Source organism: Nyctibius grandis, chromosome 26, assembly GCF_013368605.1.
Source record: "Nyctibius grandis isolate bNycGra1 chromosome 26, bNycGra1.pri, whole genome shotgun sequence".
In the NCBI taxonomy this organism is placed as follows: Eukaryota; Metazoa; Chordata; class Aves; order Nyctibiiformes; family Nyctibiidae; genus Nyctibius; species Nyctibius grandis.
The window spans coordinates 290021-303609 of record NC_090683.1 but is presented as its reverse complement, the minus strand read 5'-3'; the positions used below and the strand labels follow the sequence as shown (position 1 = coordinate 303609).

The 13589-nt window shown below is 44.0% G+C and overlaps 1 protein-coding gene and 1 pseudogene across 1 annotated transcript; one reads left to right on the top strand and one right to left on the bottom strand.

Annotated features, from left to right (window-relative positions):
- Positions 1-5284: 5284 nt before the first annotated feature.
- On the top strand, positions 5285-6211 carry LOC137673935 (olfactory receptor 4D1-like; annotated as a pseudogene).
- A 5435-nt stretch (positions 6212-11646) lies between these two features.
- On the bottom strand, positions 11647-12606 carry LOC137673934 (olfactory receptor 4D1-like). Its single transcript, XM_068419003.1, has one exon. The coding sequence runs from the start codon at positions 12604-12606 to the stop codon at positions 11647-11649; it is 960 nt and encodes a 319-aa protein (XP_068275104.1).
- Positions 12607-13589: the final 983 nt, after the last annotated feature.

Genomic DNA, 13589 nt, shown 5'->3' with positions numbered 1-13589 from the left:
AACCTCTCTGGGCAGCCTGTTCCAGTGTTCGGTCACCCTCACCGTAAAGAAGTTTTTCCTCATATTTATGTGGAACCTCCTGTGTTCCAGCTTGCACTCATTGCCCCTTGTCCTGTCAAGGGATGTCACTGAGAAGAGCCTGGCTCCATCCTCATGACACTTCCCCTTTACATATTTATAAACATTAATGAGGTCACCCCTCAATCTCCTCTTCTCTAAGCTAAAGAGACCCAGCTCCCTCAGCCTCTCCTCATAAGGGAGATGTTCCACCCCCTTAATCATCTTCGTGGCTCTGCGCTGGACTCTCTCTAGCAGTTCCCTGTCCTTCTTGAACTGAGGGGCCCAGAACTGGACACAATATTCCAGATGCGGCCTCACCAGGGCAGAGTAGAGGGGGAGGAGAACCTCTCTCGACCTGCTAACCACACCCCTTCTAATACACCCCAGGATGCCATTGGCCTTCTTGGCCACAAGGGCACACTGCTGGCTCATGGTCATCCTGTTGTCCACTAGGACTCCCAGGTCCCTTTCCCCTACTATGCTCTCCAACAGCTCTGCCCCCAACTTATACTGGTACATGGGGTTGTTCTTGCCCAGATGCAGGACTCTACACTTGCCCTTGTTATATTTCATTAAATTTCTCCCCGCCCAACTCTCCAGCCTGTCCAGGTCTCTCTGAATGGCAGCGCAGCCTTCCGTTGTGTCAGCCACTCCTCCCAGTTTTTGTCATTAATGAATATATTGAATAGTACTGGTCCCAGTACCGACCCTTGAGGGACTGCGCTAGACACAGGCCTCCAACTGGACTCAGTCCCATTGACCACCACTCTCTGGCTTCTTTCCTTCAGCCAGTTCACAATCCACCTCACTACCCGATCATCCAGACCACACTTCCTCAGTTTAGCTGCGAGGATGCTGTGGGAGACTTTGTCAAACGCTTTACTGAAATCGAGATAGACCACATCCACAGCTTTACCATCATCTATCCACCGGGTTACGTCCTCATAAAAGGCTATCAAGTTGGTTAAGCATGACTTCCCCTTGGTGAAGCCATGCTGAGTGCCCCTAATGATCCCCCTGTCCTTGATGTGCCTAGAGACAGCACCAAGAACAAGTTGCTCCATCACCTTTCCGGGGATGGAGGTGAGGCTGACCGGTCTATAGTTCCCCGGGTCCTCCTTCCTGCCCTTTTTGAAGACTGGAGTGACATTCGCTTTCCTCCAGTCCTCAGGCACCTCTCCCGTTGCCCACGACTTAGCAAAGATGATGGAGAGTGGCCTAGCAATGACTTCCGCCAGCTCCCTCAGCACCTGCGGGTGCATCCCATCAGGACCCATGGATTTATGGACGTCCAGATTGCTTAATTGGTCCCTGACCCAGCCCTCATCTACCAAGACAGATTCCTCCTCTATCCTGACTTCTTCTGGGGCCGCAGGGGTCCGGGGCTCCTCAGGACAGCCTCCAACAGTATAGACAGAGGCAAAGAAGGCATTCAGTAACTCCGCCTTCTTTTTATCCTCTGTCTGCAGGGCCCCCACCTCATTCATCAGTGGGCCTCCATTGCCTCTAGTGTTGGCTTTACCTGCAATGTATTTGAAGAAGCCCTTTCTGTTGTCCTTGACCTCTCTTGCAAGGTTTAATTCCAAGGAGGCCTTAGCTTTCCTAGTTGCCTCCCTACATCCTCTGACAACAGACTTATATTCCTCCCAAGTGGCCAGCCCCTCCTTCCATGATCTGTACACCCTCTTCTTCTACTTGAGTTTGCCCAGCAGTTCCCTGTTTAACCATGCAGGTCTCCTGGTACCCTTCCTTGACTTCCTACTTGTTGGGATGCTCTGATCTTGAGCTCGGAAGAAGCAGCCCTTGAATGCTAACCAACTATCTTGGGCCCCCTTACCTTCTAGTACCCTGTCCCATGGGATTTCCCCTAGCAATTGCTTGAAAAGGCCAAAGTTGGCCCTCCTGAAGTCCAGGGTTGTGATTCTGCTAGCTATTCTGTTCCTGCCACATGAGATCCTGAACTCTACCATCTCATGGTCACTACAACCAAGGCTGCCCTCAACCTTCACCTCTTCAACCAGACCCTCCTTGTTAGTGAGGATAAGATCCAGCAGCGCTCCTCTCCTAGTTGGCTCATCCACCATTTGCATCAGAAAATTATCATCAATGCACTGGAGGAACCTCCTGGACTGAGGATGGCTGGCTGAGTAGGCCTCCCAGCAAATATCAGGGTAGTTGAAATCCCCCACAACAACCAGGCCCTGTAATTGCGAGACTGCTCTCAGCTGCCTGTAGAAGGCCTCATCACCCTCCTCATCCTGATCCGGTGGCCTGTAATAGACACCCACAACAGTATCACCCCTGCCAGCCTGCCCCTTAATTTGCACCCACAAACTCTCAACTCGCTCCTGATCCGCCCCTGGACAGAACTCAATACATTCTAGCTGCTCACTCACATAAAGAGCAACTCCACCACCTCTCCTTAGCGGCCTGTCTTTCCTGAACAAGACATAGCCATCCATGACCACATTCCAGTCATGCGAGGCATCCCACCAAGTCTCTGCAATTGCCACTAAATCATAGCCCCCCGACCGAACACGGATTTCCAGCTCCTCCTGTTTATTCCCCATGCTGCGTGCATTGGTGTACAGGCATTTCAGGGAGCGAGCTGAGCACACCGATTTCACCCCAGGGGGATGGGAGGCCTCCTGGTCTACCTCAACACTAGAGCGTTGCCCCAGTGGTGCAAGCCCAGCTACTACCCCATCCCCCTTCGAATCTAGTTTAAAGCTCTCCGAATGAGCCCTGCTAATTCCTGTCCCAGAACCCTTTTGCCCCTACGACATAAACCTTTCCCATGTATTACGGTCACGCCTGGTGTCTTATAAAACCAGCCATTATCAAAGAACCCAAAGCCCTGCCTGTAGCACCAGTCTCGTAGCCAGGCATTAATAGAGAGAATCCTACTATTCCATCCCACGTCATCACCTGAAAATGGAAGGAGGGAGGAGAAAACAACTTGTGCCCCAGACTCTTTCACCAACCGTCCTAGGGCCTTGTAGTCTTTCTTCATCCCCCTCAGACTACGGGATGCAGCTTCTTCCCCACCTGTCTGGAAGATCAGCAGGGGGTAGTAGTCTGTGGCCTTCACCAGGTTGGGGAGTTTCCTGGTGATATCCCTGATTCGGGCTCCAGGCAGGCTGCAGACCTCCCTGTGATGGGGGTCAGCTCTGCATATTGGGCCCTCAGATCCCTTTAGGAAGGAGTCTCCAACCACTAAAACTCTTCTCTTCTTCCTTGTGGAGGAGGTAGCTATACGCCTGTCAGGATTTTCTGACTGTGGTGGGACCTCTGATATAGGTTGCCTCTCCACCACATCCCCATTGGACCGGCTGTATACCACGAGGGTTTCATATCTATTGCTCAGAGGCACCTGTGGAGGCAAGGTAGGCAAGGAGGGCACTCGCCTTTTGCCACGGCCATAGACTTGCCTCCACTCACTCTTCTCCTCTAAGTTATTGTTTTCGACCTGAGAGGGGCAGAGTACAGTTGTCCCTCGATCCTGGGAGCTCTCCGGCAGGTGCTCCCATTTTTGTTGCAGGGAGGGCAGAGCCTGGCTCCACCAGTCTATCTCCATTTCAGCCTCCCGAATGCTCCTAAGCCTTTCTACTTCAGCTTGAAGCCTTTCAACCTGGCTTTGCAGCTGTGCCGCTCGGCCGAGCAGAACATCTACCTGCTCACAGCGCACACAGCCCCCTGACACCACAGAGACGCTGTAGCATTCCCTGCAGCCGGCAACCTGCACCATCGCCTCCTTCCGTGGGAGCTCTGTCTGGGTTCCCACATCCATTTTGGTCTTCTTCCACGGGGTAGATACCATTGTTCTTTCACTGAGCTGGGAAATACCTGCTGGTGACACCCCTGGATCACAGCTCCTTGGCACCTTCCTTGCTTTGTGCACTGGGAGGGAGTCAGCGCCCTCCCCAACAAGCTGCAAACTGCTGCAGCCTCTCCTGCCCTGGGACACACCCAGTCACTGCTGACTCACACAGTCACTGCTGACTCCCCCTCTACCCCCTAGGCAGGGACTAGTCCCTGTCCTCCAGGAGACTTTTTATCACCCAATCAATCACCACCCCCAATCAACAGGGGGTGGTGCATTTAAATCGCCCGTAGTGCATCTGGCTATGCCCCCTCCTCTCCTCTCCTCTTTTGTTGCCGGGAACCTCACGGTCCGGGGTGGGGGGGGCAAGCAGCTCAGGACTGCTGCTCCGGGGGGGCCAAGAGTACGAAAACCGCCCGGTTACAGCCCGATGTCACCCTCGCCCCCGCACTAACCTCAAGTCGCTGTCGCTGCTGCCGCCGCTGTCAGCTGTTTGTTCTCAAGTCCAGAGCACACTCACCTGCAGGATGTGATGAAGAGCCCAGTGGGCCTCATAACAGCTTGTCTTTTCTCATTCTTCAGATTGCCCTTGTCATGATACTGGAGAGAAATTCAAGAAACTGGGCTTTCTTTTGCGTGATGAAGTTTTTTTTTTTTCCCTCAGATTGCCTCTGCCCTGAAACAGATATGCCTGCAAAGTAAAGAATGTGCAATACATCCTGTTTTCCTCTGGCTAACACAGGACTAGCACAGTAAACACTACTACATCATAAAACACTCTATTTTCTTAATGATTGGTTGCCAGAGCAGGAATCCCTTAATGACTATAGCAAAACCATTTTTGTTCAGACCCAGGAAAGTTCATATAGATTTCATAGTAAGTCTGTTCCTAGCATCTACTTTGATGTATGAATGATGTATGAGGGGTATTTTTTTTATTTTGTTTTCTCTTTGGAGTCCTCTGTGGAGGAGAGGAATTGGGCAACTCTCAGACTGCAGACAAAGCAGTCCTATGTGGAATAAGGGCTCTTGATGTGTGAATGGAAAAAGGTAATATTAGAGATAAGTACTGTTGCACTGAGAAGGGGCCAAAGCCTGCACTCCTGGGGAAACAGAAGTCTGTTGAATAAGATAGCACCTAATTGTAAAGTTACACTGGATTTTAAGGGTATAGATGCAGAGGAGCCAAACTGAAGATCAAAGAAAACAGTTCCCAATACTAAGACTACCTCCACAGAACAAAATTTCCACTGTACGGTGCAGGAATAGAAGGAGGTTTCTAGGATGGGGGCTTCTGAGCCAGAAGAGGGGAAAGATCATCTCTCTTGGTGTTGAAATGCTTGCTTTCCTCAGCCTCCTTTTTACATTTTTCCTCTCACAGGCGTGCTCGCATGGTAACGAATGGAACTGCAGAATGTAACCAATCCTGTGACAGAATTTGACCTCCTGGGCTTCAGACACAGTCTTAAGATCCAGCAATTCCTCTTCATGGTCTTCTTCATTGTCTACATGATGACTTGCTTGGGAAACATCACCATCCTCACCATTGTTATCACTGACTACCACTTGCACACACCCATGTACTTCTTCCTGGCCAACTTAGCACTCACAGATATCACCCAATCATCAGCAAATACTCCAATTCTATTGTCAGGTCCCCTCTCACAGTACAAAACTGTTCCATTCAAGGAGTGCATCCTTCACATGTTTTTCTTCCATTGCATTGGTGGTGCTCATATCTTCCTTCTTGCAGTGGTGGCAGCTGATTGGTATGTGGCTATCCATAAGCCCTTGCAGTACTTGACAATCGTGAACTGTGAGGTGTGTGTAGGTCTAGTGGCAGGGTCATGGGCAGGTGGATTCATTCACTCTGCAACACAGATTGCTCTGCTTCTCCCTTTACCCTACTGTGGTCCTAACACCCTGGACAATTTCCACTGTGATGTCCCACAAGTCCTGAAAGTGGCCTGCATTGACACCTACCTGACAGAGCTGCTGATGGTCTCAAATGGTGGACTGCTCCTCGTAGTAATTTTTATCTTACTGCACATTTCATACACTGTCATTTTAGTCAAGGTAAAGAGGCAAGTCACCAAGGGAAAACACAAAGCTTTGTCTACCTGATTAGCCCAGATAATGGCAATAAGCATAACATTCATTCCAGGAATATTCATCTATGCTCGGCCCTTCAAGACATTTGAACTGGACAAAGTGGCATCCATCTTCTTCACTGTGCTTGTTCCAGTGCTGAATCCCATGGTCTACACCCTGAGAAATACTGAAATGAAAAACGCCATCAGGAGACTTGTTTCTAGGGTTCAGTTCTGAGCAGAAAATGGAATAGCTTAACTCCCTGCTGAACAGTCACCCTTTTTCTTTGGAACTATTGTAACTTATCATTATTGGAATACCTGAAATTCCAACAAAGACACTTGAAGATGAGAAATCCTTTCTGGAGTGCCAAGTCAGAGGAAATTCAACTTAGGTCCCTTTATATTAAATGCAGTTCCCATCAATACAGCCTGTGGAGTCTAGGGAGGTTGCATCTTGTTAACACTGAATAAGGTGTGCTGAATCTTGCCCTGAAATACCCTTTTTGTTATTTCCAGGGATCCTGCTGGCTTTTCACTGGCATATTTTTTTTTCTGTTACCGTGTCTAATGCTGAGTGACTTGTCTTTTTTTTTGAAAACCAGTCACCTTACGTCCTTGTCAGATAAAAATCAATCTATGCTACAGAATGATTCTTCTTCAGATCACTTAATTCTTATCAACACAACTCTAAGTTGCATGTACAGCCTACTTTTGATCATCTAGAATATAGTATTTGTAGCTTCACTGAGAAGTCCAATGTCATAAGAGATTCTTTCCAGGTTTAAAAATGCATCTTCCTATGCTTTCTCCCCGGCCTATGAGATGTTTGTTTTTCCTGCCTCATTTGTTTGAGAGTCATGTATATTTTTCTCCTTTCTATTTTTCCCCCGGGAAAATTTTAGTAGTGTATGATGACAGTGTTTCCTAAAGAATGTCTGCGCCTGTAGCTTGTGCCATTAACAGCCACCTGAAATCCTTCCTTAATAAATAATACTTCCACATTTGGATGACTTTATTAAGATACCCAGGAATTTTTTGATTCTCAGGAGTATATTGTGACTGATTATCTACTAAGTTTTTGATTACACTGTACAGTTATATTCTAAAGGAGCAATTAATTCAATTTGACAGACAGTATCTGTCTTATTCGTTTGTTCCCACTTTGAATGTTATACTCCTTTAGAGTGGGATTGTCTGTATCAAATGAACTACTATGGAAGAAGATAAGATCAGTTTTCTTGAAGCAAATGATCATGCTATGAAGAGGCATGCTTATGGTCTACAGGTTAAGGAATGTGAGGGTTTTAGGATCGCAGAAAAGAACTGGAAGCCTGCAGCTCCCTGAGATACTGTCAGACTGCTGGGATGAGTCGGTACCAAACAGCTATCACAGAGAGATAACTGTAACAGCCACTGAGTTGACTGAAGCCAACCCTGTAATCAAGAAGTACAATGAGAAGGACAGACATTTTTTTGTACCAAAAAAAATTTTTGATAATTGCTTTTCTACCTTAGGTAACCAGTCTGAGGCATCTTTACTTTAAAAGTTAGTTCATCTAATTTATATTTCAGCAAAACTAACTGGAAATTTTAAAGATTTTGGTCTTTAGGGAGTAACCACAAGTAACATGTTTGGCAATATCCACCAAAAAAAGAGCTTTTATTTTCTGTAGGTTTCACTATATCAACTAGACTCACCAAGAAATTTTTGGTGAATATATCTTATTTATGCTCTCTTGTGCCATGACGTGTCATCTTGACAAGGCTGACAGTATATGAAGCAATAAGGATGCATGAAGATGTCTACTTGTGAGTTAACTCCCTACATTGCCATTATAGTCAAGGACACTACTGGGTTTTCCTTCAGTAGCTTTAAGATAGGCATTTAGTGTCACTTGAGGTACTCTAAAGTCTCTGAGATATCCAGGTGTGAGACAACACTTAAAGGAGATCTGCATCCTTCTAGACTAGGCTGAAGGCTTAAGAGCTGGCAAATGAATCAAGCCAATGAGTGCCACACAATGTGATCACTGTATTTGATTTCCCTATTTTTGTTGTAAAAATATAGTTGTTTCTCTTTTGTATTAGAAAAGAATTTTCAAAAATATGTACAAACAATGAGTTCTGCAAGAAGCAGCGTTTCAGAATGTTGAAAAGCATAAATACAGTGGAAACAGTTCATTAAAGAAGATAAAATACTGCAGTGTAATTGAAAAAGAGTAACTTTCACAAATATATCATTGAGTTAAGTCAAGAATCATCACTGAATCACTGAAGATCTATGGTTTGGTATTCAATTTATCTAATTTTGAAGGTCCAAATTGTAGATAGCTCCACTAGTCATAGAGATTTCCTTTAAAATCGATGTAATGACACAAGCATTTCTAGGGCAAGTATCCTAAGGTAAAATATTTGAAATGCCTAGAGAAATCCCTTCCAAAAAGTGCCTGTTTTTCTCTCTTGACTCAGAAAAGAGATACAGAATGACAAGTTCAGGCACGTCCCCCTGTACTCAGCATTGGTGAGGCCACACCTTGAATACTGTGTGCAGTTTTGGGCCCCTCACAACAAAAAAGACATTGAGGTGCTGGAGCGAGTCCAGAGAAGGGCAACAAAGCTGGTGAAAGGTTTAGAGCACAAGTGTGATGAGGAGCGACTGAGAGAACTGGGGTTGTTTAGTCTGGAGAAAAGGAGGCTGAGGGGAGACCTTATCTCCCTCTACAGTTACCTGAAAGGATCTTGTAGTGAGGCGGGCGTTAGTCTCTTCTCCCAAGTAACAAGCAATAGGATGAGAGGAAATGGCCTAAAATTGTGCCAGGGGAGGTTTAGATTCGATATCAGGAAAAATTTCTTCATCAAAAGGGTTATCATGCATTGGAACAGGCTGCCCAGGGAAGTGGTTGAGTCACCATCCATGGAGGTATTTAAATGACGAGTAGACGTGGTACTTAGGGACATGGTTTAGTGGTGGACTTGGCAGTGCTAGGTTGGTAGATGGACTCGATGATCCTAAAGGCCCTTTCCAACCAAAACAATTCTATAATTTTGTGATTCTCATCAACTACAGTGGTTTTGAAATTCAGACTGCAGACTCCACAGACCACAGAATTATAGAAGCACAGAAATATTGGTGAGACAGTATCTCTGGAGGTCTCTCATGCAGATCTCCCCCTCAGAGGAAGATTGACCATTGACATTAGATCAGGTTATCCATGAGCTGTTTAGATGAGTCTTGGAAACTCTGTGGATGGATATCCGAAACCATCCTTGGCAATCTTTTCCAGTGCCATACTACTCTGCTACTGAAGAAGTTTTTCCTAAGCTAAATCTCCTAAGCCACAATCTGTGGCCATTGTCCCCTATTATATTGTCTATCACTAGCAAGAAGGGTTTGATTTCATCATCTTTGTAACACTTCTTCAAGTTGAAGGCTACTGTTAGACCTCAGTCTTTTCTTTGTTGACAAACCCAAGTCCTTCAATGTCTCCTCAGAGGTCATGTGATCTAGAACTGTGACAATCTCGGTAGACTTTTGCTGTTATTTAGTATATATTGTTTGATTAAATGACAGGTTAGACACATACTTCATGTATAAATATCTACCTTTAAGTGCAGAATTAAAGAAGATTCAGTTGTGCAAGCATAGATATCTTGGTTTCATTTCAGAGGCATCAAGGTATCCAACACATCCACACAGCATTGGCAGATCTGGTAAAAAGTCTACGAGAGACACTTCTATCTGTAGAATCTGCTGAAGATTAGGAAAGATAATCCACAATGTCTAAAATGACATGCTAAGTCATGCTAAGACAGCATCTCACTCATACTGACATTTCAGACACTGCTGAGTGCTTTATCTGGCCTCAAGCTGTCAGTCTGTTTGAACAAGAGGACTTCCACAGGTCTTCTGCCACATCAGCTGGGGCCAATTGGGCTAATTTGATATTCCAAGGGTACCTCAAAGAGATTAAGGCACTTATGTATAGGCAATCGAAGTGCATCCTAAATATTTGACTCTATAGTTAAAATCCACACATAAATTTAAATGATCTCTCCTGCTGTCCTCCACCTTGCACTGGGTCTGGTTGGAATTAAGTTAATTTTTATCATAGCAGCTTGTATGGTAATGTGTTTTGAGAGGGCAAAAATGAGGAAAAACTCTTGGGTTGAGATAGGCAGATTTTAATAAGTGAATGAAAAAAAAGAAAAAAAAAATTATGCAAGAGCAGTCTCTCACCACCATCAGACCAAAGCCCAGCCACTCTCAGAGTAATGGCTACTTTTGAAAAACTCCCTCCAGTTTTATTGCTGAGCAGGATGTCGTATGATATGGGATATCCCTTTGGACAATTTGGGTCAGCTGTCCTAGCTGTGTCCCTTCCCAGCCTCTTGTCCACCTGAAGCCTGCTTGTTGGGGGTGGAGAAACAGCATGAGAAACAGAAAAGTCTTTGACGCTGTGTCAACACTGTTCAGCAATAAGTATAACATAGGTGTGTTATCAATGGTGTTTCGGTCATGAGTCTAAAACACAGCACCAAGGGGTTGCTATGAAGAAAGTTAACTCCTTCCCAACCACACCCAATGCATGCCTGCAATCTTAACTCTTGAGAAAAATGTTGTGTTTTGAAGCAATAATTATATTTTTATATTTTATTAGTAAATTGAAATTCAGTAGAAAGAAAGAGAAAGAAAGAAAGAGGGAGGAAGAAAGGAAGGACAGAAGCAAGGAAGGAAAGGAGGGAGGGAGGGAGGGAGGGAGGAAGGAAGGAAGCAGTGCCTTAAGGAGAATTTGCTCTCTCAGTAAAGATAAAACAGAGTAAAAAATATGTTTTCTAGTTGGCTTCCCACCACATATCTAACCTACTGACCTTAAAAATATGAATGTGGTGACGAAACTGCAAGAATAGGCAGTCCAGGTCTCCGTATACTCAATGAGGAATGCTAAGTTCTAAGTCAGTGATGAATCTTTGTCTCTCCTACCTTGGGCTATGTTTGCATCAATTAAGAAATTAAATACCTGGAAATTAACTGAATAAGACTTCTATTCTTGTGCAATGGACTTGATCTCTATTCACTGCTGCTTGATTTCCTGGAATACATTTTTATTGTGATAATGATAAATGATCAGTATTTCACTGCAATGCATTTATCTGAACAAACAATATTTCTTATAAGAAAGTGAGGAAAATTTTAAATAGAATATGTATTTACATTCTTCTTCAAGAAACAATCAAAATATTTGTGTATATTGTGAAGTTGTATGATGTTCTGCATTTTTTCATCCAATCATGAATATTCCACATGAAAACATGAAAACCAGAAACATCCATACCTAAATTCCCTAGAATATATTAGAAATCAGAAACTTGGAGATTAACTGAACCCTTAGTAGCATGAGCTACAATAATAGAAAAAAAGAGCCCTTTAAATTGTTGCTACTGCTGTTGATTTTCTTTATAATGCATGTTTCTTTACAATGCATGTCATTTTATTAGTCAATGACCACTTTGGTTCCCAAGAAGTTATTACCTTCAGAGACAGCATTATCATTTTAGTCACATGTTAATTATTGTTATTTAGATTTCCTTCTTTGTCAACAGCAAATGTCAATTATTAAGTTAACAGTATCTGCTTTGTTTTTACATTTCTCTGTAAAAGAAAAGAACCATCTAAGAAAGGAAGGACAGCTGTGAATTTCTCATTCTGCAAAAGATGTTGTTGAATAATCTGTTGATGGCATTCTTCATCTCTGTGTTCCTCAGTGTGTAGATTATGGGATTAAGCATTGGAGTCATGACTGTATACAGAGACGACATGGCTTTGTCCACCACAAGCTTTTGGAACGGACGTGCATAGATGAAGATGCAGGGTACAAAATGGATGCTCACCACCGCAACCTGAGCTCCACAAGTGGAAAAGGCTTTGTGCTTCCCCTCCGTGATGTGTGTCCTGATTTTGACCAGGATTACAGCATATGAAACAATCAGGACAATGAAGATGAGGATTGTAAGCAGTCCACTGTTGGACACCATGAGTAGCTCAACCATGTAGATATCTGTACAGGCCAGTTTGATTACCTGTGGGACATCACAGTAGAAATTGTCTAGAAAATTTGGTCCACAGAATGGCAACTGAATGACCAGTGCTACCTGCACAATAGAATGAACAAACGCCCCTACCCATGCTCCTGCTACCAGCCCGAGGAGGACGTTGTGATTCATAATTTTTAGGTACTGCAGAGGTTTATGGAGAGCTACATACCGATCCAGAGCCATCACTATGAGCAGGATGGCCACAGCACCTCCTGTGAAATGGAAGAAAAACATCTGTGTAATGCATCCCTGAAAACTAATGGTCTTAACTTCAGACAGGAGGTCCCATAGCATCTTGGGCAGAGTCACTGAGGATTCACTGAGGTCTATGAAGGCTAAATTTCCCAGCAAAAAGTACATAGGCTTGTGGAGCCGTTGATCTGTGATTACTGTGGTGATGATAGTGACATTTCCAAGCCAAGTAATTGTGTAGATTATGAGGAAAGTTGTAAAGAGAATATACTGCATCATGGCACTTTCAGTAAAACCAACAAGGAAAAACTTTTGCACAGTGGTGGTAGAGTTCTCCTGCTCCATTGGTACCCTGTAGCATGCAATCAACAGAGATAACACTAGGTGAACTAGGTATTACTCGTTAACATTCTTATTCAGAAGAGACTACTTGATCTTCTATTGTTATTCATCAAATATGATAGGCCATTGAATTTCTTCAGCTCATTTTCTTGCATAACAGTTTGTGCCTGTAGAAATCCTCTTTGCACAAATTCTTCCAGTATGTAATTAAAAACAGTCAGCCATAAGGTTCATCTCATCTGACTCTAAACAGGAAGATTAAATTCAGAATTTCTACACCTAAATTTATATATCTGCACTCTAGGTGTCTTCATGTAAGCTATGCTTCTAATTTTTCCTTATAGTCAGAACAGGTGAGCATAATTTGACTAGATGTAGATGCCCAGTACCATTTTAGATGTCGATGCATAATCCATCTATAGTCACAGAGCTGAGAGATGTGACGCAATGTCTATGGAAAACCTTTGTATGATGCTCTTCTGGAGCAGCAGCTGGAGACAGCATATATCACCACAAAATCTCATATGGTATTATACATCTGTGTTTAGTCAGCTAAATCCCATCCTGGGGATTTGTCTATAAAGTAAAGCAAAGACTAGATCATGATAATATTCTCCCTAAAATAAATCATACTGTCTCAGTTGTCTGTGTTCCAGCAAATACTCAGTCTACGGAATGGATTCAACTGGAATTTCCACAGAGATGTCCTGTATCTATCTTCCTTCCTTCCTTCCTCTTCCTCATTTATTCATTCATTCTAATGATTCTCCATGCAACAGCAGACCTACCTGATTTATTCCCAATCTTGTAACATAGCTACCTTTTTAATCCCACCAAGAAGACCTCAGAAAGGCTAGAGATCTATTTTGATCTTTGCATTTATGCCAGTAGGAAGGCTGAAATGACATACCTAGCACATTCTAGAGTTTATTCTTATGTGCAACTGGCCTGGTTCCTTGCTTGTGATATGGATGATGAAGAGCTGT

What these genes read in the sequence shown, in the direction of transcription:
- LOC137673934 (XM_068419003.1), bottom strand. Translation starts at nt 12,606, where the DNA reads ATGGAGCAGGAGAACTCTACCACCACTGTGCAAAAGTTTTTCCTTGTT.